The sequence below is a fragment of the Garra rufa genome, chromosome 11 (assembly GCF_049309525.1).
Source record: "Garra rufa chromosome 11, GarRuf1.0, whole genome shotgun sequence".
In the NCBI taxonomy this organism is placed as follows: Eukaryota; Metazoa; Chordata; class Actinopteri; order Cypriniformes; family Cyprinidae; genus Garra; species Garra rufa.
Window position 1 is genome coordinate 31,183,833 of NC_133371.1, and position 26,543 is coordinate 31,210,375.

General features: G+C 35.5%; 1 protein-coding gene across 1 annotated transcript in view; it reads right to left on the reverse strand.

Annotated features, from left to right (window-relative positions):
* The window catches only part of LOC141345237 (dual specificity mitogen-activated protein kinase kinase 1-like), a 31,428-nt gene extending 7,309 nt beyond the window's left edge, over nt 1–24,119 (reverse strand). The window contains exons 1-6 of the mRNA XM_073850124.1: nt 23,998–24,119; nt 5,231–5,441; nt 3,040–3,186; nt 2,304–2,381; nt 2,130–2,181; nt 1,907–2,031 (exon numbers count right to left, since the gene is read on the reverse strand). Coding sequence (XP_073706225.1) covers nt 1,907–2,031; nt 2,130–2,181; nt 2,304–2,381; nt 3,040–3,186; nt 5,231–5,441; nt 23,998–24,080 — 696 coding nt within the window. The 5' untranslated portion in view covers nt 24,081–24,119. The remainder of the gene's footprint in view (nt 1–1,906; nt 2,032–2,129; nt 2,182–2,303; nt 2,382–3,039; nt 3,187–5,230; nt 5,442–23,997) is intronic.
* Nucleotides 24,120–26,543: the final 2,424 nt, after the last annotated feature.

The window sequence follows — 26,543 nt, forward strand, 5'->3', positions numbered from 1 at the left end:
GGCGGGGGAGAGCCTCGAGCTCGGTGGTAATTCCCGAGCCCGGGGCTCTCCCCCGCCCTCTCCCGGACAGCACGCCAAACACGCACAACCTTTCGCTCAGTTTATTATCAGTAAGAGGGAACTCGTGAAACTTTTTTCTGCTGTAAAGTTGGGCATTTTAACATGGGGAGTCAATGGGACTGACTCCCTTTTGCAGCCAGTCGATGAATTGCAGTTTAAGTCACTTCCGTGTTGGTTGCAATAGAGAGAGCGGGAGGTTGCCGCTTGATCAGAATATGAAGCAGTCACGTGGTTGTGTGCAAAAACGAAGCTTCGGACGTCACAGGTCACGTGGTTATGGCAAAACGAATCAAGCTCCGGTACAGTGCTTCACTGTGAGATGTTTCTTTTTTTTGATACAAGCTTCGAAGCTTCGGTGTCAAACGTCACATCACTAGATAAACTATCACCTATTAGTTCACCGACAACACCTCTGCTCTGACCAACAGCCACTGAACAAATAATCAGGTCCCAGATGGGTTCGTCACTTTTTGAGGTCCCCCTGAAACATTTCCGTTGTGCTCCGTGTTATTTGCAGCGCTTTTTTTGTGTTTGCAGCGTTTCCGTATTTGTGTTTGCTTTGCGAGGATTTGCAGCGCCTGTGTTGTCAAACTGATGAAGATGGGGTTTTTTTTATTTGTTGTCGTTTTTTTCTGTTTGCATGTGTTTTCTTTCTGTTTCAGTGCGTTGAGCTCTCTCGGCCAACGTATGTTCAGATACATGACATTGTGGATTCTATCAGACACCAACAGATAAAAAATCAAAACCTCTGCTAGGAAATCTTATAATGGGCCATGGTTGGATCTTTCATGAGGACAATGATCCAAAGACAAACCAAATTCAGCACAAAAATAGGTCAAAATGAAGGTTCTGTCAGTTCCCTGACTTGAACCCTATAGAAAATGAGTGGGGTGAAATGAAAAGAAGAGGCACCTCTGCATTTGAAAGATCTGGAGTGATTCTGTATGATGGGATGGTCTCTGATCTCTTGTCATATGTTCTCCAACCTCATCAGGCATTTCCTGATAATTTACTCACTCCCATGTCATCCAAGATGTTCATATCTTTCTTTATGCAGTTGAAAAGAAATTAAGGTTTTTTAGGAAAACATTTCTCCATTTAGTGGACTTCAATGGGAGCCAACAGGTTGAAGGTCCAAACTGCAGATTCAATGCAGCTTCAAAGGGCTCTACACGTTTTTTTTTTTTACATTGGAAAGGTCATGCGAGGTTAGTTTTTCGCCTGTATACTTTGGTTAAAAAAGGTAGGGTAGGGCGAAAATTGCATTTTCTCCAGCAACTTTAAAATTGTCAGACATCGTTTTACCTTTTTTTTGTAAAGACCGTTTGACTTTCTTTGCACGTTCACTTTGTAACACTTGTTCGGTACTTCTGCCTATGTCATGCGTTACCTTTCCAGCTTGATTACGTAATGCACAAAGTCAAGTTAGCGCAAGACAAGCATTTGTGGTTAAAAAGTATATAAATTTGTATTTTTTCTTTTTTTTTTATAAAATGAACAGTTTCACTAGATAAGACCCTTATTCCTCAGCTGGGAGCGTGTAGAGCCTTTTGAAGCTGCATTGAAACTGTAATTTGGACCTTCAACCTATTGGCCACCATTTAAGTCCACCATATGGAGAAAAATCCTAGAATGTTTTCCTCAAAAACCTCAGTTTCTTTTCAACTGAAGAAAGAAAGACATGAAGTTCTTGGATCACATCACATTTTTATTCTGGAAGTGAACTAATCCTTTAATATGAGTCATTATGGGTAAATTTTATAGTATATTTTAATATAGTCCTTTTGTAAGATTTTAGTAAGACAATTTGCTAGAATTAGTATTTCTATTGGGAATATAAACTTACACTCATGTAGGACCTGGTGCCCACGAACGAATTGGCCATGGAGTCAATGAGCTGTCCACTCACACCAAAGTCACACAACTTGATCTCACCACGTGAGTTCACCAGTATGTTAGATGGCTTTACATCTGCAAGACAAGGACAAGGTCTTGCCTTCAGTAAATACAGTTTCAACAGAAAAAGTAAATGAACAGACATTAGTTTGAGATAACATGACACCAGTCACCTCTGTGCATAATCTTGTGTTTCTCCCGCAGGTAGGACAGGCCTTTTATCACCTGCATGAACGGAAAGAAAACAGGTCCAGAAACATTAAGCACTATGCCTCAGCCTTGCCTTCTGGAAACAGTCTATAAAAGACCACTGATGATATTGTTAAGAAAGTTGCAGAGATACCAACCGCAATGCTAACTTTGCCCAGTATTTGTTCTGGAATCTTGCCAGCTTTCTTCAGGCACTGGTCCAGCGAGCCACCATCCTACAGTAAAAGATTTTGGATGGAAAATATTCAGTAAGTACACTTACATAACACCTATACTATTAAATGTAGTGTTTTAAGGATACTGAAAGGATACTGAAATGGTAAAATTAAAGGGGACATCGAATGCAAAATTCACTTTTACATGATGCTTGCATATAAATGTGTCTTAGTATCACCTTACAGTGATAAAAATCCATTCATTTTTTTTTAATTACTAAAAACCTAAATAGTCCCAATTATCAAGCCGTTTTGATTTACTGAGCATTATGATGTCATATTGCTCAGGCCCCGCCCACGTTTGCTGACGGACTGTCTCGTGTTAATATATTTTATGGCTTTAGCCAGTTGTATGCTGTCCACCATTTTCTCTGCACTCGAGCCGCTTTAGCGACAACAGTGTCTCATAAGCAACGCAGGTGTTTTGTAGTTGGATGTAAAAGTGAACATAAGAGTCTTAATTTTCTCCTGACGTCAGAGCCACTGAAGACGCAGTGAATTGGTTTAGTCTTTGATGGTAATGCGACACCAAATACACAATAAACAGAAGAGAGGGGCGTGGTGGGCAGTAGCTCATTATTATTTAAAGAGGCATGCACCAAATTGGGACACTGTGAACAGAACTGTTTTTCATGAAGTAAAAAGGGTGTTGCAGTACCATGTTCTCCATGCAGATGCTGATCTCTCCATCACTGTAGAAAGCTCCGTAGAAGCCCACTATGTAGGGCGAGTTACACTCATGCAGAACCTGCAGCTCTCTGATGATCTGATTTCTTATTGCTGGCTTGATCTCTAGGTGGATCAACTGCATGAAAATAATATAAAAAGGAGTATATCACAAGAAGAAAAAAAAAACATGGAAATCTCTTACTTTTAATACAAATCAAGCCCTGAAATTGAGGAAACATTTACATGTTTTCTTTATAATAATGTTGTACAATTATACTGATGTTTACCATGTTGCGATTTCTTTTGTTAAGTGCAGTGCAAAGCATAATGCTGAAGCCTCATTAATTTCTCTCAGTACCAGGCAGAGCTTCTCTCTGTAATTGCCAGGGTGTCTGCATTTTATAGTTAGCTGATAAGGAGTTGCTTCTCTGCATGCATACTGTCAATTCTGTGTTTCATGTATGCTGTAAATTAGCTGTTTGGAGTTTGTGTGCTGACTGCACTTCAGCTTATTTTCTTCCTTGGGCGGTCTCATATGTAAAGGGAGTGCTCCTAATCTCAGCTTGTTACTTGTATAAAAGACACCTGTCAACAGAAGCAATCAATGAATCAGATTCCAAACTCTCCCCCATGGCCAAGACCAAGGATGTTAGGGACAAGATTGTAGACCTACTCAAGGATGGAATGGGCTACAAGACCTTAGCCAAGCAGCTTGGTGAGAAGGTGACAACAGAAACACAAAATAACTGTCAATCTCTCTCGGTCTGTGGCTCCATGCAAGATCTCACCTTGTGGAGTTTCAATGATCATGAGAATGGCAAGGAATCAGTCCAGAACTACATGGGAGGATCTTGTCAATGATCTAAAGGTAGCTGGGACCATAGTCACCAAGAAAACAATTGGTAACACACTACGCCTTGAAGGACTGAAATCCTGCAGTGCTCGCAAGGTCCCCCTGCTCAAGAAAGCACATGTACAGACCCATCTGAGGTTTGCCAATGAACATCTGAATGATTCAGAGGAGAACTGGGTTAAAGTGTTGTGGTCAGATGAGACCAAAATCAAGCTCTTTGGCATCAACTCAACTCGGCATGTTTGAAGGAGGAGGAATGCTGCCTATGACCCAAAGAACACCATCCCCACCATCAAACATGGAGGTGGAAACATTATTCTTTGGGGACGTTATTATGCACCGCATCAAAGGGATGATGTACCATCAAATTTTGGGTTAGAACCTCCTTCCCTCAGCCAGGGCATTGAAAATGGGTCGTGGATGGTACAATGACCCAAAACATATGCCAAGGCAACAAAGGAGTGGCTTAGGAAGAAGTACAATAAGGTTCTGGAGTGGCCTAGCCAGTCTCCAGACCCTAATCCCATAGAAAATTTGTGTAGGGAGCTGAAAGTTTGAGTTGCCAAACGTCAGCCTCGAAACCTTAATGACTTGTAGAGGATCTGCAAAGAGGAGTGGGACAAAATCCCTCCTGAGATGTGTGCAAACCTGGTGGCCAATACAAGAAATGTCTGACCTCTGTGATTGCCAACAAGGGTTGTGCTAAGTCATGTTTTGCGAAGGGGTCAAATACTCATTATTTCACTTCAAATTTCACTCATTAAAATGCTAATCAATTTATAACTTTTTTGAAATGCATTTTTCTGGATTTTTTTGTTCTTATTCTGTCTCTCACTGTTCAAAATAAACCTACCATTTAATAATAGACTGATCATTTTTTTGTCAGTGGGCAAACATACAAAATCCACAAAAATGTATGTAGCGGACTAGTAGTATTTGCCTTAAAAAGTATTTTTATCTTGGACATGTTTGTTAGGAACAGTTTCATTTGACTCTAAAGCAAGTGCAATTAACTTCACTACATGCATTATATGTGCAATAAATATAATAGGATCCGTTCTGCATGCTAAGAACGGAATGTCATGCCTTATTGCTGTAATGTCTAACTTCTTCCAATCTATAAAAAGACATGATGACATGAATAGCCTATGCCTTCAAGAGACATTGGAGAGGCTGCACTGACTCTGAGGAAAGCAGCTCTAAAACTGCATCTGATCGATTCATGGCTGGTAATGACAATCAATGGACTTCAGTGACCTTTCTTGGAAGCTTGAAACTGAAATGGACACCATACCTGGTTCTAGCGATTTGCTTTATCATAACTTACCTTCCTGGCCATGATGAAGCCTGAGGGTCTGTGTAAGACCTTGAAGACCACACCTCCATTGCCTGCACCCAACTCACAGATCTTCTCAAAGTCATCGTCTTTTAACTCTCCGACCTTCTGCTTCTGGGTGAGGAAAGCCTCTAGGCGTTTCTTCTGCTGCTCATCCAGCTCCAGTTCCTCTAGTTTCTTCTGCAGAGCTTCCAGATTTGTTCTAACACGAACACAGACAGAAAATAATTTATGAAGTGATGAAACTATATGGTACAATCTACACCTCAAAGCAGCCATGAGGGTCTACAAGGCTCTTTTCTGTGGTTGAAGATAATGTTTCAAATATTAAAAGGATAGTTGATCCAAAAATGAAAATTCTGTCATTAATTACTCACCCTCATGTTGTTCCAAACCTGTAAGGCTTTCGTTCATCTTCGGAACACAAATTAAAATATTTTTGATGAAATCCGAGTGCTTGGTCTTACGGGTTTGGAACGGCATGAGAGTGAGTAATTAATGGCAGAATTTTCATTTTTGGATAAACTATTGCTTTAATAATCAGTAAAGCAATTTTGTTCAATTATAGTATTTTTCCTAAGGGATAATTATGGCAAATTATTTAATAATGTTTTCTTTTCAAGAATGTTTTTCATTACAATATCAGGACAGTTGTAATACTCTGGCATTTTTTTACTTCATTCCCCCCAAAAATATCAAAATCGAACTTAAAACTTAAATAAAAACATGCATTTCACAGAATGTGTATTTAAACCATTTAAGTATGCATTACATATTTAATGAATCTTTAAAATATATGAATAGGACAAAAATGCATAATGTCACCGATACCTTAGTCATTTTGCAAGTTTATATCTTTCAATTCTGACTTTATAACTCGAAATTGCAAGTTTTTATCACACAATTCTGACTTTATTTGTTGCAATTGTGAGTTTATATCATGCAAATTGGAGAAAAAAAGTCAGAATTTTGAGTTTATATCATGCAATTCTGACTTTATAACTGGAAATTGCAAGTTTTTATCACGCAATTCTGACTTTGTCGCAATTGTGAGTTTATATCATGCAATTCCAAGAAAAATATAAAAATATAAACTCACAATTCTGACTTTATAACCCGCAACTGCAAGTGTATATCACGCAATTCTGAGAAAAGTCAGAACTGGGAGCTTTTATCTTGCAATTCTGACTTTATTTCTCACAATTATGAGTTTATATCATGCAATTCTGAGAAAAGTCAGAATTGGGAGCTTTTATCTTGCAATTCTGACTTTATTTCTCACAATTATGAGTTTATATCACGCAAAATTGAGAAAAAAGGCAGAATTTTGAGTTTATATCATGCAATTCTAAGAAAAGTCAAAATTGGGAGCTTTTATCTTGCAATTCTGTCTATTTCACGCAAATCTGAGAAAAAAGGCAGAATTTTGAGTTTATACCACACAATTTTGACTTTATAACTCACAATTGGAAGTTTATATCATGCAATTCTGAAAAAAGTCAGAACTGGGAGCTTTTATCTTGCAATTCTGACTTTAGAACTTGCAATTTCAAGTTTATATAATGCAATTTTGACTTTATAACTCGCATTTGCAAGTTTATATCACGCAAATCTGAGAAAAAAAAAGTCAGAATTGTAAGATAAAATAACGCAATAAGGTTTTTTATTTTTTATACAGTGGCAGAAACGGGCTTCCATAAAAAGCTGAAAGTAAGTAAAATAAAAATACTACATGAATAACAAAAAAATTAAAATAATATAAATGTTTGTCTCAGCTAAAATATAATAAACTGAGGTTAAAGTACTAAAATGAGTAACACAAAAATGATATGCCAAAAGTACAAATAATTATTAAATTACTAAAATATGTATAAATACTATAATAATATATAAATAATACTAAAATAACACCGCTACAGTATCAAGCTTGCTTTACATTATACATTAATATGCCTACAGCAAAAATTCCCCTCGTGATCAGTCATAAGCCAAAGCTCTTGCATGCTGCAACATATTCCCATCCTCAAGCTAGAAAACATGCAGGAATATTGAATAGGTTACTGTAGAATGTGTACATAAGTGGTGGAAAGGCTTTCTAACATCTTCTTCCTAAAGCTCAGTCTGAGGAAACAGGGAGTTCCTCTAAGCATTCAAGCCTTTCCCTTGGCCCTGTTGTCATGGTGATCTATTTCCTTAGCTTTCTGCTGGAAGAGCAAACTTCCATGACCCTCCGCTCTCCATCCTCTCTGCATCTCCGTTCTTCAATGTTGCATAACTGCATTTACCAGGTGGAATCATCTTCAAGAATCATTAATGAATCTTCTTGTGTGTTCAAATGAACCAATTAAATGTCTTTACTAATCAGGAATTCTTTAGACTCAATCTTAGGTTTCCTGCAGCTTGTGTTCCCAAAAGCTTTGGTGCCAACATCTGTGAAGTGGGTGTATCTCATGATGTATCTCTAAATGGATGTTTCAGGACCATGATTGGACACCATAAGCCTCAAGGGCTTTTAAGCACTGAGTCAATTCAGATGTAAAACATGTTGTCCTGCTCTTCAACAGTGTTTCAGTTCACAAGTGACACTCACACATAAATTTACATCAAAGCTTGCTGATCAGTTTGCAAAATATCGCAACATGTAAGCTCCAGGACAGACGGCACGACTCAGGTGGATGAAAACAGCACAAGTACTTTGGGATGTCTTTGTCTCATCTATATGCAGAATGAGGCGAAGTGTTTTCATTTTTGACAGCAAGGCCAGATATAACCATGGTTACGAGGCTGCTGTGTGGGTGTAAGTGGGTGGCGTGGACACGCTGTGGTGGAGACGTGATAATGGTGAAGGACGCAGAAGATGCCAGAGTGGAGAAAAATACTTCACAACTTAAACCTTGTGTTGCATGTAGGAGGCCTCATCTAGAGTGATTTCAGCCAGTGTGAAGAGCCACAGAGGATGTATAGCTTACAACAGAGCTCTAATGACAGATTTTTACTGTTGCTCTGATCAGAACAGCAATTCAAATTTTTACTTGCCTTGTCAATATTTTTTACTTATAGAAGCCGGTTTCTGCCTCTAACAAGAAAAAGGCAATTCTGACTTTATATAACGCAATTGCAAGTTATTAAGAGGTTATTATGAGATATAAACTCAGAATTTTGAGAAAATATCAGTCTTTTTTTACCCCCTCAGAATTAGACATTATAACTCGCAAATAAGAGTTCATATCTCACTTGCAAATTGTGAGTTATAAAGTCAAAATTGCAGGATATAAACTTTACAATTGCAAGTTTATATCCCGTAATTCTGAGAAAAAAGTAGAAAAAAGTTATATTGTGAAACTTTATAACTTCCACAATACGAGTTTATATCATACAATTCTGAGAAAAAACTCAATTTTGAAAAAAAGGCAGAATTGCGAGTTTATATCCCGCAATTCTGCCATTCTAACATCTGTGAGTTTATATTCCACAATTTTGAGAATTGTCAGATGTCAGAATTGCAAGTTTATATCCCACAATTGAGTTTATGTCTGATAATTCTGACATTATATCTCACAATTGCAAGTTTATATCCCAAAATCCTGAGAAAAAAAGTCAGAATTGGGAGTTTATATATTTCGCAATTTTGACTTTATAACTTGCAATTACGAGTTTATATCACAATTCTGAATTGGGAGATGTAAACTTGGAATTTTGAGAAAAAGTCAAAATTGCAAAATTATATCCTGACTTTATAACTCACAATTGCGAGTTTATATCACAATTCCGAGGAAACAAATCAGAATTGTGAGTTTATATCCCGCAATTGACTTCAAAACTTACAATTGTGAGTCTTTATATCACACAATTCTGAGAAAAAAGTCAGAATTTTGAGTTTATATCCTGCAATTTTCAACTTTATAACTTACAGTTGTGAGTTTATATCACACAATTCTGAGAAAAAAGTAAATTTTGATGAAAATTTTCCATTTTGAGAGTTTATACCCCATAATTCTGACATAACTCACAATTGCAAGTTGATCTGTCACAATTCTGAGAAAAAAAGTCAGAATTTCGAGTTTATATCCCGCAATTCTGACATTATAACTCACATCTGTGAGTTTATATTCCACAATTTTGAGTATTGTCAGATGTCAGAATTGCAAGTTTATATCCCGCAATTGACTTTATAACTTGCAATTGTGTTTATATCCCACAATTCTGAGAAAAAAGTCAATTTTGATTAAAAACTTCCAATTTTAATTCTGACATTATAACTCACAATTGCAAGTTTATATCCCAAAATCCTGAGAAAAAAAGGATTTTGGGAGTTTATATTTCACAATTTTGACTTTATAACTTGCAATTACGAGTTTATATCACAATTCTCAGGAGAAAAAAAATCTGAATTGGGAGATGTAAACTTGGAATTTTGAGAAAAAGTCAAAATTGCAAAATTATATCCTGACTTTATAACTCACAATTGCGAGTTTATATCACAATTCCGAGGAAACAAATCAGAATTGTGATTTTATATCCCGCAACTGACTTCATAACTTGCAATTGTGAGTCTATATATCACACAATTTTGAGAAAAAAAGTCAGAATTGTGAGTTTATATCCCGCAATTGACTTGAAAACTTGCAATTGTGAGTCTTTATATCCCACAATTCTGAGAAAAAAGTCAGAATTTTGAGTTTATATCCTGCAATTTTCGACTTTATAACTTACAGTTGTGAGTTTATATCACACAATTCTGAGAAAAAAGTAAATTTTGATAAACTTTCCATTTTGAGAGTTTATATCGCATAATTCTGACATAACTCACAATTGCAAGTTGATCTGTCACAATTCTGAGTAAAAAAGTCAAAATTTCGAGTTTATATCCCGCAATTCTGCCATTATAACTCACAACTGCGAGTTGATATCTCACACTTCTGAGAAAAAAAGTCAGAACTGCAATACAAACTCGCAAATTTTGAGAAAAAAAAAGTCAGAATTTCGAGTTTATATCCCGCAATTCTGACATTATAACTCACATCTGTGAGTTTAATTCCACAATTTTGAGTATTGTCAGATGTCAGAATTGCAAGTTTATATCCCGCAATTGACTTTATAACTTGCAATTGTGTTTATATCGCACAATTCTGAGAAAAAAGTCAATTTTGATTAAAAACTTCCAATTGTGAGTTATAATGTCAGAATTAAAATTGGAAGTTTATATCCCAAAATCCTGAGAAAAAAAGGATTTTGGGAGTTTATATTTCACAATTTTGACTTTATAACTTGCAATTACGAGTTTATATTACAATTCTCAGGAGAAAAAAAATCTGAATTGGGAGATGTAAACTTCAATTTCGAGAAAAAAGTCAGAATTGCAAAATCATATCCTGCAATTCTGACTTTATAACTCACAATTGCAAGTTTATATCACAATTCCAAGGGAAAAAGTCAGAATTGTGATTTTATATCCCGCAAATGACTTCACAACTTGCAATGTTGAGTCTATATATCACAACATTTTGAGAAAAAAAGTCAGAATTGTGAGTTTATATCCCGCAATTGACTTCATAACTTTATAACTTACAGTTGCAAGTTTATATCACACAATTCTGAGAAAAAAAGTCAATTTTCAAATCCCGCAATTCCGCCATTATAACTTAAAATGAGAGTTGATATCTCACACTTCTGAGAAAAAAGAACTGCAATACAAACTCAGAAAAAAAGGTCAGATTTGCGAGTTTATATCGCAATTCTACCACAATTCTGACTTTATAACTTGCAATTATGAGTTTATATCACAATTCTCAGGAAAAAAAAAATGTGAATTGCGAGATGTAAACTTGCAATTTCGAGAAAAAAAGTCAGAATTAGGAGTTTATATCCTGCAATTCTGAGGAAAAAAGTCAGAATTGCAAGTTTATATTCCGCAATTCTGACTTTATAACTCGCAATTGCAAGTTTATATCACAATTCTGAGGGAAAAAGTCAGAATCGCAAGTTTATATTACAAAACTTTGAGAAAAAAAGTCAGAATTGCGAGTTTATATCCCGCAATTGACTTCACAACTTGCCATTGTGAGCCTATATATTCCACAATTCAAAAAAGTCTGAATTTTAAGTTTATTTCCTGCAATTCTGACTTTATAACTTACAATTGTGAGTTTATATCACACAATTTTGAGAAAAAAGTAAATTTTCATACACTTTTGATTTTGAGAGTTTATATCCCAATTCTGACATTATCGATATCTCACACTTCTGAGTAAAAAGTCAGAACTGCAATACAAACTCAATTTTGAGAAAAAAGTCAAAATTATGAGATTCTGAGGAAAAAAAATCTGTATTGCGAGATGTAAACTTGCAATTTCGAGAAAAGTCAGAATTGCGAGTTTATGGTCCACAATTCTGACTTTATAACTTACAATTGTATGTTTATATCTCGATTCTGAGGGGAAAACATCTGAATTGCGAGATGTAAATGTGCAATTTTGAGAAAAAGATCAGAATTGCCAGTTTATATCCCACAAATATGAGAAAAAAAGTCAGAATTGCCCGTTTATATCCATTAATTCTGACTTTATAACTCGCAATTGCGAGTTTATATCACAATTCTGAGGGGGAAAAAATCTGAATTGCGAGATGTAAACTTGCAATTTCGGAAAAAAGTCAGAATTGTGAGTTTATATCCCACAATTCTTCGATTCTCAATTTTGTGAAAAAAGTCAAATGTGAGAAAAAAGTCAGAATTACTAGATATAAACTCACAATCAAGAGAAAAAAAGTCAAATTGCGAGATGTAAACTCACAATTTCAAAAAAAATATGTCAGAATTGTGAGATAAAAAGTCACAATTATCTTTTATTTTTTATTCAGTGGCAGAAACAAGCTTCCATGTTTTTCCATTAAAAAAACTTAATAATATTCCAAGGTAAAAATGTATTTTTTTCGAAATTTTTCGAAACATGCATAATCCCTAACCTTAACAGCAATGCTGCATTTTATTTGAACAAAAATATAATAAAAATAGTAGGGCTGTCCCCGAATAGTCGAAGATTCGATGCATCGATATGCGGAGCCTGATTTGACCACCGATCTCACAGTCGAATCTTCGCGGGTGAAACGAGCATCACACCATTTTGGCAATATAGGGGTGCTCAATGTCTAACTGCACACAGAACTACTAGATTTTGTACGGACATATTAAGTTATAAACAGCCTTAGATTATGATAATGCAGTAAAAACAAAAGTGAAAAGAAAGAAGCGTTCAATAAATATTTTTAACGTGTTTGTGAACAAATGCAACCACCCCTGTGACAGATTTAATTTTCACTTGCCCTGATCCATGATGAGATGAGGACGGCAGGGATTAGGCGGCGATCACACCGAACGCGCTTTAGCCGTTGGAGGCGCCTCTTTTGAATGGTTTTCTGTTGGCAGTGAGCGTTCTGCGCTCCGTTAATGCGTCCCCGGCGCCTCGCGTTTTTGCAGGAGCGCTCTGAGCGCCTGAAGTTGAAAAAAAATATCAACTCTGAGCGGAAAAAACGCCCAACGTTATTCGCGTTCTTTCCCATTGTCCAATCTTTCGGGTCTTCGAAAGTTTACCGTCGCTTAAAAAGTCCGGAGACTGCAAGAAATAGAGGAGAAACCTTTGGTGTCTATCATGGGAAACCAGGGGCTGTATTATTTAGGGTTTCTGCTAATATGACAGTTTAATTAACAGCAAAAAACTAGATTTTAGAGCGTTCGCGCTATAATCCTTTGATTTGACTGACAGGACAGCTGTTTTGGTCGTTGCTTAGCAAAAAAGGCAGTGCTGTGCGCCTCGCGTTTTTAGAACTAAAAGACGCGTTCTGTCTTTTTATTTAAACCTAAATAAGTTTGTCTGTCAGTTTTGCAGTCAGGCAGGCAGTTTTGGTCGCTTTATTAAAAGTTGTTGCTGTGTGCAGTGTGTAAAATAAAATAAAAATTGTTTTACCCTCCTGCTGACTATAGTGTCGTGTCCCTCCTATCCCATTCACACACACACATAAGCCTAGATGATTCGACTATCGGTCGACTATAGAAAGATTCGAAAATTCTGATTCGACTATGAAAATTCTTAGTCGGGGACAGCCCTAAAAAATAGTAATGTTGTGAAATATTATTACCATTTAAAATAACAGTTTTCTATTTTAATCAATTTTATAATATAATTTATTTCAGTCTTCAGTGTCACATGATCCTAAAACCAAAAACCAACCAATATACCACAAAAAATAAAAAAATAAAATAAAACTCAAATGCTAAGTTTTCAAGGCAATTTAATTGTTGTGGATTTAGTGTTCTAAATCTAAAAGCGTCTAATAGAATCAATTTATAACACTTTAAAAATTAATTGGAATTTGAAACATTAATTCAATTAAAAAATACTCAAAACATAAAAATACATTATTATTTACAAAGCATAATACAAAACAAAACAGTAATCACTTCGAGAAAAAAAGAATGAAAGAAAAACCCTTCAACTCTATTAACATGAGATGTAGTGACAACGCAGCTATGCTATGCTGCAACAACTTGTATGAAAGTAATAAATAATTCAATACTACTACACAGTAAATTATTTAGTCTAACCTTTGATACACCATTATGTTCACATAAAAAGGGCAGATTCTTTCTGAAGAAAGACACAAAAAGTGCAGAAAAGTGAAGAGTAAAGCTGCTGATAGTTTGAGATTCAAACCCAGAAAAGCCTTTGAAGGCCCAAGAACAGTACTTGAAAGAATCACAACTAGAGGTGTGTGGATATAGAATGATCAAACACAGGAAATAAGTGTTCAACTTCACAACTTGTGTGCTGGAATGTGCATGTAAACACTAGGGAGCGCCAGGATCAGCTGAGGTTAGACAGAAGCAGACCTTTTTTCTCTGGGGAGGAGCACAAAACCAGAGATTGTGTTCTGCGGTCAATATTTAACTACCCTCCATAAATCATTCCCGTGGATACATCTGTCCTGGCATCCTGTAAATCCACAATTTAACCAGATCTCAGACATAAGCATAATAAAGGGGGAGAACAGGTAGGAAATGACTGGGAATTATCAAGCGCTTCTTGATGCACTATAGCAGCATTCATACACCCAGCAGTGCTCTTAAGTAAAATGCAGCAGATGGTGCCGTGGTGTGTGTGTGTGGTGTGATTGTGTAACACTGTAACACTGTGTGGTTTCCTACTGATTATCTTGAAAAGACACAATGCTGCATAGAGCTCGTGCGAAACAATAGCGGCAGAGGTACCGCTGCCAATGGAGAGAGATGAAACAATATTGGCAGGGTACAAAATTAGCATTGTCAAGTGCCAAATGCAAGGCAAACTGGCTTTGGTAGGTAAATAAAACAAGGTTAGTAGTCGATTTGGACAGAAACCTTTTTTTAAACAATAACATATTACCCTGATTATATCAGCAGAACTATTAGTCCGACACTTGAGTGATTCAGATTAAAATGTACCGCAGTTTCCACATTACTGTTAACCTTTTAACAAACCAAGAGCACCAAATCATATTACAGTGCTTTCTGAAGGATCATGTGACATTGACTGAAAATTTAGCTTTGCCATCATAGGAATGCATTTTTAAATATAATGAAGTAGAAAACAGTTATTTCAAATTGTGAAATATATTTTACAATATTACTGTTTTTTGAATAAATAAGCGCATGTGTTGTGGTACTCTCATGAACATGAGGTGGAGACTGACAAAAAAGAGAAGAAATTGTTGAATAAAGTCATTATTTTGTTTTCTTTGTGCTGATATCACTTGGACTACTTTAAAGATGCCCTTACTACCTTTCTGGGGCTTCAACATGGTTGCGCTGCTGTCTATGCAGGGTCAGAAAGCTCTTGGATTTCATCAAAAATATCTTAATTTGTCTTCAGAAGGTGATTGAAGGACTTATGAGAAATCCATTTTATTTTTTCCCAAATTACATTTTTTTTTTTCCGTTTTATAATTTATAATTTTTCTAGACCTTGTTTAAATGGCTAAATTATGAAATTGCCAGTTTATACTCTAAGATTCTGAGAAAAAAATCTGAATTATGAGTTTATATCCTACAATTCTGACTTTATAACACGCAACTGCTAGCCTGGAAAAATCCAGACCCTAATCTATTAAGATTAAGGGTCTGGGATCGAGCAATGAAAACTGCCTAACTCGAGGGGCGGCACCAAGCATGCATTTAAAACTCTAACTGCACACAATTGGATAACGCCACGACCAATCACAACAATACACGCTTAGCTACCAGCAGAGCTAAATGATGTTTCATTAACAAAGTTCGGGAGAAGCACGTCAGATGCTTAGCGTAAACATCACAAGTCAATCAGCGCCATAGGTTTAAATACAGCTGACTCACCTCAATTCACTCGATGGTTTATCAGTAAACCTCCACCACCCCATCTCATCACTCCGAGTTCTCGCTACTCCTATTGGGGGGTAACGTACTCTGGGTTCGGGCCACTCCCGAGCTCGGAGCCCTTCACCGGACAGCACGCCAAACATGCACTACTATTCTCCGGCTAATTATATGTAAGTGTGAACTCGTGAACTGATAGATTAAACTCTTGCCGTATCCAGTCGGCAAAACAGCAAAAACGTCCTTCTTGCAAAGGAACGATTCGAGTTTTCGGTTTTCTGTACCTCTTTTATATGGAAAGCCTTGAACGTGGTAGTTTTTTTGGCCTTGAATGTGGTAGTTGGGTTGCTGTGTATGCAGGGTCAGAAAGCTTTTCAGATTTTTATCAAAAAATAATCACTTTTATTTTTTCCCTTTTTTGTAAATTCCATTTTAATTTTTCTATTTTTTAATGTTTCTATTTTTTTTTCCATTTAATTTTTTTTAACCTTGTTTTAATGGTTAAATAAAAAAATCTTAATCAAAAATCATGTCTAATTAATTGAAAACATTTTATATTCCAAAATTCTGAGGAAAAAAGTCAGAAATGTGAGTTCATATCTCACAATTCTGACTTTATAACTTGCAATTGCTAGTTTATATCAAACAATTTGTGTTTCGAAGATGAACGAAGGTCTTACGGTTTGTAGGACCCTATGAATTTTTTTTTATTATTTTATTTTTTTCCTAAACCTTTGTAAAAAAATTTTTTTACCAAAATCATTTATTTTCCATTTTAATTTTTCTGGATTCCATTTTTTTTAAATGTTTTAATAATTAACTTAAACAATATTAAAGCATGTCTAATTGATACAAATCATGAAATTTCCACCATTTAACAGCAATTTGTAAAAAGTTGAACAAATATTTAATTTTTTTTTAATCAAATTCAGTTCATTTTGAACAAATTCTGTGATTTCCATTAATTTTCTGGATTCCATTTTAATGGTTTCATAAAAATTTTAATAATCAAAGACATCTCAAATTTATGAAAAATTATTTCTTATTATTTTATTTCTTCTAGGTTTTATTTTTCTTTTTTTCTCAGAAATACTGTGTCGTGTATTTACATGTTTCTACTAAATAAATTCTGGTAAACAACTTTTCTCTTAAATGTTCCTTAAAGAGTAATGTTTTAATAATAATTTTATAGTAGTAGAAGTACTATCATTACTTTAAGTAATATATTTCTGTCACAGATTCTTCAAGTTAAACCAAACTTTTATTTTGACGGGTTGCTGTAAAGACCTTTAAGTTTGTGTTTGTATATGATATGACAATAGTTCTTCTCAAAAGAAGTGTTCATGAAGTGACACTTAAAGCAGTTCTAAAGGTTTTGTTTTATGTGTTTATATTGAGGCGGCAGAGGCTAAAAACTACAGCTGCAAAACGATTAGTCGCGATTAATCGATTCAAAATAAGTTTATGTTTGTGTACTGTGTATATTATGTGTATATTATGTGTATATATAAATAAACACATATACATATATATATATATATATATATATATATATATATATATACTTTTTTTAATTGTATGTATTTGTATGTAAACATTTGTATATAATTTATATCATATATAAATATAAATATTTTACATTTAAATCTACCATTTTTTCCCCTTAATATATACATGTATGTATGTGTATTCACATATACATAATAAATATACAATGTACATACATAATACAATGTAGACATATGATATGCAAACAAACTTTTATTTTTGAATCGATTAATCACGACTAATCGTTTTGCAGCTCTACTGAAAACACTGAAATATGCTAAACATGCAGGAATTATATTTAAATAGTATTTTTGTGGCTTAATATTCACAGACACTAGTCAATATTGCGTTTTGCTTGAAGTGTACTGACCTACTTTTGATTTATTCATCCAAAATTTGGTAAACTAGCCCTTAAAAAATGTTAACGCACTGCACAATATCATGTTTATTATAAGCGCATGCTGCAGTTTTGTCATCTGCCACTTTAAATACTTGAGCTCTTGAAGACAGGATGGATTTTGATTGGCTGTCAATATTTTTGTCGTTTATCAGTTCATCAAAAATCATTCTGAAAGTGATTTCAGCCATATTGTTCCTCTTTGCTGTTATTGTTATAGTTATGGTGTGGACTTATTAAAACTTTACAGTTATTGTTCTTGGTGTGAACGGGCCTTGAAGTCACCAAAAGGAAAATATGAATAAGAAAAACTTCTTGTTTCATTGCTGTTAAGAATATATCTATGGCTGCTAAATCAATTCACTCTCCACTGGAGGCTGATACTGTTACTGTATTACTCCCAATTACAAATTGTAAATGCATGAAAGAGATGATACATATAAAGTGCTTCACAAGCAATAGGCAAGAACTTAGGAAATAATATTAACTGCACTCTTTGAGATAGACTTGCCACGACAGATTTAAAGCAGAGGCTTCTGGGAAAAAAAGCGTTGTCACAGTATTTAACATTCCACTGAGCCTCTCTCTATAACACTGACTTCCACAGGATTGAATCACCGCTACATACACACACACGCACACGTACACACACACACACACACACACACACACACACACACATTCCAAAGCGAGCTCCAAAGCGAGCTCGCCACAGCCTGTCCTGCTCTCCAGGAAGGAATGTAATTCTGTTTTACTGTCAGTCTCCCAAACACCACTTCTATAGCACCAGCTAATACACATTACTTATGTAGAAATAATAGCCAGTTTCTATATACAAGGACACCAACTTTATCCTAAATAATTAATAGTCTCTTAATGCCAAATGGAGAGACTACAAGAGGGGGAAAGTGTCTAAGCCCTCAAGTGAGCTCGATGAAACAAGAGGCAATGACATGCACCACTGGCTCAGGCTGTGAGGAGTGACACTGGCTTGGCTTCAAGAGGACAAAAATCACAGGCCTGCCAATGAAGGTAGCACAGACAGAGGTGGTCCTCTCTGTCACTATATCTGTCTGTGGGGATGTGAAGCTGACAAACAAATCGATACACTGCCGTCACTTGCATCTATATTTGGTGGGCATTTAAAATCCTCAATAATCACATACTGAGGTATACTGGATGATTATACTTGCATTCATTTACATATCCATATTAAATGTTTAATAGGGATGCACGATAGCCGATAGCCGATGATTAAGTCCTTCTTGTGGCCGATACCGATACATTCATATTTTTATATGATAATTTTGTGCACCCAGGAGAATACAAAATCTGAGATAAACTAATGAAATGTATATTACTGTATATATCTGGGTCTAACAATCATAGCAAACATCAGTCCTGACTCTTCAAAAATGTTTTTATTTTTTGTGTAAGGCACCACAATTCTAAATAAATAAAATGCTTTGACATTTGTCAACCTGGAAAAAATGAAAAGTGCATCATGGAGTAACGTCAGATGTCCAAATGTCCGTTAAAGCTTCTTATTGATCACATTATGAATGTGTGCAGCAACCAAATCGTACAAGGCGGGGAATAAAACATCAGAATCGAGATAAAAACATCAACTTTTCAGAATGCCGCAAGCCCAACGCAGGTCATATGACATGAACCAACCAATCAGCTTCACCCGTTCCCTTAATAACATTGAAAGCACTGCCAAGGTGGAGAAACAGTTTATCATAACTGTACAGGAAAAACCATTTTTAAATAAATTTAATAACAGAGCTACTGCAAGCGATTTTTAATGCTGAAAATCCATTTATCCTTTGCTGAAACTTCCGCGTCTTTATGGAGAGCGCAGGTCATGGTTGCTTAGCAACGGCAGACGCCACAGCAGAGCAGGCTACAGAGCGGTTTGGAAAGAAAGAGAAAGCGGCGCGTCTAGCATTTTCCACGCGTTTTTAGGCGCGACATGTGAACGGCCCCTAAAACAGATTCACCGGAATGACGACCTCTGAAGTGAGATTTGTTGTGTTAAAACTTGACGGCTTTTTACCTCCTAATCCTTGCTAAACATGTGTTGCAAATAGCAATAGCATCGTCCTCCTCTTCCACCGTGAAAAACTTCCAGACCGGCGAAGACGATGATGACGACACAGATGATGACGTATTACACGCGACAGTCCGAGAGTCACTGCAGTTTACAGCTGCAGTCACTTGCACTCGGAAAGCAGATGAATCTCAGATAAACCAGACTGATTGATTTACCAGCAAGAATACTTAATCGGATCGGATTTCATTTACTTATCTGCGTAATTTTTACCCATATCGGTCGATAATTTATCTGTCCGATAAATATCATGCATCCCTAATGTTTAACAATGGCTGTGTCCAAATTCAGGGTCTACATCCTTCGGAGGACTCATTTGAAGGATGTTACGTCACAGCGCCGCGACGAAGGCTGTCCAAATTCATAGGATCCTTCAAATGCGGCCCACAAATACGTCCTCATTTTCCCCGAATTTGAAGGATGGGTCTGGTGGATCCTTTCCCGTCCTACCTATCCCACAATTCCTTTCGGCAGAGCGCTTCCAGAATTTTCAAATAATGGCGGACGAAGCAAGTGGTAGTAATGATGGAAGTTTTAAAAAAACTGGCGTTTCAAAAAATATTTTTTTACAGCGGTTGTCTAGTTAGGCCTTTGGTTTTAGCGTTAAGCTTATTTTTTTTACATTTGTATGTATATATGTTAAAAAACATCACTTTCGTAAACTAGCTTCTTTCTTACTGCCTGTGTGAATATCCCCTTACACAGCTAATTTCTTGTTAGTGATTGAAGATGTTTTTAACGCTTTTAGGGATGAAAGAGTAGTTATTATGTTTTGTGCAGTACAGATAACCTTACTTCTTGCTTAGCGCTGTCACGGTTGCTAGGCGACACGATATGAACAACGGGGAAGGGAGGGAACTGAAAGAAGTGTAGGCTGTCCAAATTCACTGACACCTACTTCCAGGTTTTGCGGTCTTTGGAGGACCCCTCCTCCTTCAACCTGGTAGGAAGGATCCTAAGGAGGATGCAGACCCTGAATTTGGACACAGCCAATGTCCTTACTAATTACTACTAAGTACCTTTCTGGGCCTTGAACATGATAGTTGCATTGCTGTCTATGCAGGGTCAGAAAGCTCTCGGATTTCATCAAAAATAACTTAATTTGTGTTTAGAATATAAACAAAGTCTTACAGGTTTGAAACAACATGAGGGTGAGTAATTAATGACAGAATTTTCATTTTTGGGTGAACTATCCCTTTAAGTTGTCTGAAATTACTCTGTGTTGTCATGTTCATTGGGAAGGGTAGATACCGTTGAAGTCAAAAGTTTACATACACCTTGCAGAATCTGCAAAAGGCTAATTATTCTACCAAAATTAGAGGGATCATACAAAATGCATGTTATTTTTTTATTTAGTACCGAGACCGACCTGAATAAGATATTTCACATAAAAGACTTTTACATAGTTCACAAGAGTGACTATTATAATAGTTGATAGTTAAATTTATAAAAATGACCCCGTTCAAAAGTTGACATCCCCTTGATTCGTAACACAGTGTTGTTACTTGAATGATCCACAGCTCTGTTTTGGGGGGTTTTCACTTTGTTTTGTTTTATTTTGTGAGTCCCTTGTTTGTCCTGAACAATTAAACTGCCCGCTGTTTCTCAGAAAAACCCTTCAGGTCCCACAAATTCTTTGGTTTTTCAGCATTTTTGTGTATTTGAACCATTTCCAACAATGACTGTGTGATTTTAAGATCCATCTTTTCACACTGAGGACAACTAAGCGACTCATATGCAACTATTACAGAAGGTTCAAATGTTCATTGATGCTTTAGAAGGAAAAACTATGCATTAAGGAGCTGAAAACTTTTTGAATTTGAAAATCAGCGTTAAACAGAGCTTATTTTGTCTTCTGGGCTTCTTCTGTAGCTTCTGATATTTAGGCAAAATTAGAAAAATGTATACATCTTCATTCTGCTCAAACATTTACACCCCTGGCTCTTAATGTATTGTGTTTCCTTCTGAAGCATCAGTGAGGGTCCTTCTGTAATAGTTGCATACGAGTCTCTCAGTTGTCCTAAATGTGAAAAGATGGATCTCAAAATCATACTGTTATTGTTAGAAATTGTTCAAATACACAAAAACTGCTGAAAAACTAAAGAACTTGTGGGACCTTAAGGATATTTCTGAAGAACAGCGGGCAATATAACTGTTCAGGACAAACATAGGACTCATAAACAACTATCACTAAACAAAAAAAACACAGGTGTGGATCATTTAGGTAAGAACAAAGTTTTAAGAATCAAGTGGATGTAAACTTTTAAACAGGGTCATTTTTATAAATTGAACTATTATTTTCTCTTGTAGACTATATATGTTAAATGTATTTTATGTGAAATATCTTATTCAAGTCAGTACTAAATAAAAAAAACATGCACTTTGTATAATCCCTCTTATTTTGGTCAAATAATTAACATTTTGCAGATTCTACAAGGTGTATGTAAACTTTTGACTTCAACTGTATATTGGTACTTGAAACCATGATCAGTAATGCAGTGATTGGCCAGCAGCAAGACAGCAACATAATGAAATCATATAATTAAGATCTGGCGAGCAAAATGACAAAAGTTCTAACAGATTTAAAAAAAAAATGAAACATTTTCAAAAGTATTGTAATTAGCAATCGATTTAATTTTGAAGCGGATTTACTGTTATACGTGACAGCATTAATTAAAGTCTCTTAATCCATAAGATCCATCTTAAGACTGTGTTTAAATTAATTGAGTATTATAAAAGCATTTTGAGATGTGAGAAGTGGCTCCTGTGATTCATCAAAGCCATCCGCATAAAAGCTCACCATTCGAATTAATGCACGGCTCAGATAAACTGTACATAATGTGCGTATGACTGGAATAAAATTGTGAGATAATTATTCCTTCACGAATAAATCACTTAATGAGTAAAATTGGTCGTGTGTATTATTTAATGCAACATTTCAATTATTTACAAATAAATAACTTTCTTTTAATTTCTTCCAGGTTTATAAGTGGCTGGGGCACTTTCAGAATCATCTTCAATTAAAACAATACAAACTAATCCTGTTTATGTGAAATCAGTCTGCTCCCAAACAGGTTTGAACTAACGGACCTGTTGCTATTACAGCAACTTCAGAATGAGCTTTGAAGAACCTAACAAGCCTGGATCATGTCAAATCATCAATAATAAAATCCAGCTGCGTAATCTACGTATGAACAACGGACCGCTGGATTTTTGGCCTCTACAAATTGCAAACACACATACGACTCTAGTTACTTTAAAGTTCCAGTTCTGCTCCATTTTGAGCCTAATTTATGCCTGGACAACATACTACAGAAAAGAGCAGTGTTGTGTTGGCTGCTCTGTCCAAATGTGATAAGGTATTCTCATTGATCTTAGTGGCAGGGCCTTTTATGTCCACCTGATGGACACTAAACAACACTAATATATGGGTTATACCACCAAGAGCATGCATTTTGTTTCCCTCATTTTTAATCATTTCCTCAACATTACCTACTAAATAACTGGGACCAACTTTTACTGTGTTATTATAGAAATTTGTCTTAGCACAGCCCTCCCAAAAATATTCACTTTATATATTGGGGGCAAAAAAAGTCACTTATACTCACCAAGTATTAATTTATATGTTAATAGTGTGATATATTATTACAATTTAAAATATAAATTTTCTATTTTAATATATTTTAAAATGCTATTTATTCCTGTGATGACTAAGCTAAATTTGCAGCAGTCATTATTCCCGTCTTTAGTGTCACATGATCCTTCAGAAATCATTCTAATATGATGATTAGGTGCTCATTTTCACTTTTTAGTCTCACAAACTCAAGCACAATGGTTAAAACTGTGAATAACTTTATATTGTGCCATATTATAACATATACTATGTAATACACTATATAGCTATTTTTTATTACAATTTAATAAGGCTTAATTTGATAGAATGTTTAAAATTGGACAGCTATTTACTTTAAAAATCACTTTTTTTAAACTTTAAAAGCCACCCATTTTGCAAAATGACCCATATTTGCTATTATGTAAGTCAACTAATACTAATCACCTTTAGCTTGCAATTCATTCGTGGGCGTTATATTTCTGTTGGCACTTAGAATCAACACACCCTCAAAATATCCATACTAATACCAACGTAATGCCCAACACGAGCAGATTTAGCAATGCTAACTCTATTAAGCAGCCCTGTCAGAGTCCAACCGTATTCTTAATGAGCCAAACAACCTATGAATGAAGCAACTCTGGTTTCACGAAGTCTTCTAACAGCTTGTTCGACATGAAATGACATCGTAAGCCTCAAGCCCACTCACTCTGTGGCCCCGGTTCCGTTTATAGTGTTCCCATCTGGAATTGGGTTCAGCTGGATCGGCTCTGGCTTCCTCCTTTTTTGCATGATGAATCCTAGTAGCTGGCTTTCTCGGCAGTAAAAAGAAAAAAATCAAACAAGAGCAATCTGATCCGCAGACTAAACCAACTCACTCGCCGACAGAGCAATGATGCATAAGCTATGAATAGCCTATCACACCCTACCAATCGCTGTTTGCTTTACAATAAATAAATAAATAAAGACCGAATGCAGCTAACGACAACGTCGCATGGTCCGCTGTCGTTCAGGATGAAGGCTGTTTCGAAGAATAGATTATTCTGAGAGAAACTGAGTATTTCTAGAGGTGGACGACAGTAGAGGATGGGTACAGAGATTGTCTCTTTACGTCATGAAAATATTTACATCTGTCTTCCGGACAGCATGACCGCGTGTGGACAATGACCCCATCTGCTGGTGGTAATGCGTTATTACTGCTCATTGTTTTTAATAGGCGTGCCTGCTAATTAAAACGAAGAAATTTCAACAATCATTTGTGACCCTGGGCAAAACCAGTCTTAAGTAGCACGGGTGTATTTGTAGCAATAGCCAAAATTACATAGTATGGGTCAAAATTATCGATTTTTCTTTTATGCCAAAATCATTAGAATATTAAGTAAAGATCATGTTCCATTTTATACATTTGCTACCATAAAAACGTATTTTTTTCATTAGTAATATGCATTGCTAAGAACTTCATGTGGACAACTTTAAAGGCGATTTTCTCAATATTTTTTTTTTTTTTTTTTTTTTTTGCACCCTCAGATTGCAGATATTCAAATAATTGCATCTCGGCCAAATATTGCCCTATCAATGGAAATACATTACTGGAAAGCTTTCAGAAAATTACAAATTTTGACTGGTTTTGTGTATCAGGGTCACACATTTTATTAGTATATATTTTTTTAATGTGTTTATGTATTAAAAGTATATTAGACTGCACGTTTTCAACTTTTACAGACCCAGATATAAAATGCTATACTGTAAAGTTTTATCCTTGGAACACTTAAATTCTTTCACTAAAGCATGTGTTTGTTAATGAATATTCTTCTCTATGGAGTGTCGACCCCCTGCAGTGGTTGAAAACTATAGATGATACAATAGATGGCAATAGATGATACAAGCCTATATTAAATGTACTGCAATTCAGGTCTCCACACAATTTAGAAGTACATGTCTATTACAAGTTTGAATTGACTTTAAAACGAGTCCATATAACATCGATAAAAGTGTTGTTTTAATAGAAAGATAGTCAGCCTGTGCCTGTGGTGCAGCATTTACACTGGAATGAATGTATATAATGAAATAATCACATAACTGACACAATAGATTTTGCATTATATTTTGGTTGTTGGTCTTACATCATCAACTCCTTAAAATGTTGATTTGTTACTTTTTGCAGCTGTTATATATTCAAGAAAACTCAATTTAATGATTTTACATTAAACATACAGTTTAGAAAAGTCATGTACATCTGTAATGTCATTAATACAGTTGAGGTCAAATGTTTAGATCCCCCTTTCAGAATCTGCAAAATGTTAATTGTTTTACCAAAATAAGAGGGATCATACAAAATGCATGTTATTGTTTATTAAGTACGGACCTGAATAAGATATTTCACATAAAAGATGTTTACATATAGTCCACAAGAGAAAATAATAGTTGAATAACAAAAAATTACCCTTTTCAAAAGTTTGCATCCCCTTGATTTTTAATACAGTGTTCTTTACCTGAATGATCCACAGCTGTGTTTTTTTTTTTTTTTTTTTGTTTGTTTTTGTTTTATGAGTCCCTTGTTTGTCCTGAACAGTTAAACTGCTCGCTGTCCTTCAGGTCCCACAAATTATTTTGTTTCCCAGCATTTTTGTGTATTTGAACCCTTTCCAAAAATGACTGTATGATTTTCATCTTTTCACACTGAGGACAACTGAGGGACTATTACAACTATTACAGAAGATTTAAACGCTTTTGAAAACTTTTGAACATAACATAGAAGTGTACATTTTTCTTATTTTGCCTAAATATTTAATATTGCCCTTCAGAGGCTACAGAAGAAATTACAGGTTTCCCAGAAGACAAAATAAGTTAAATTTAAGTTAAATTTACCCTGCTCTTCAAATTCAACAAGTTTTCACCCCCTGGCTCAATAATGCATGTTTTTTTTTCTTCTGGAGCATCAGTGAGTGTTTGAATCTCAGTTGTCCTTAGTGTGAAAAGATGAATCTCAAAATCATACAGCCATTGTTGGAAAAGGTTCAAATACACAAAAATGCTGGAAAACCAAAGAATTTGTTGGACCCGTAGGATTTTTCTGAAGAACAGCAGGCAGTTTAACTGTTCAGGACAAACAAGGGACTATCACTAAACAAAAGAACACAGCTGTGGGTCATTCAGCTAAGAACCCAGTATTAAGAATCAACTGTATGTAAACTTTTGAGTAGGGAAATTTTTATAAATTCATCTGTTATTTTCTCTTGTGGACTCTATGAAAAC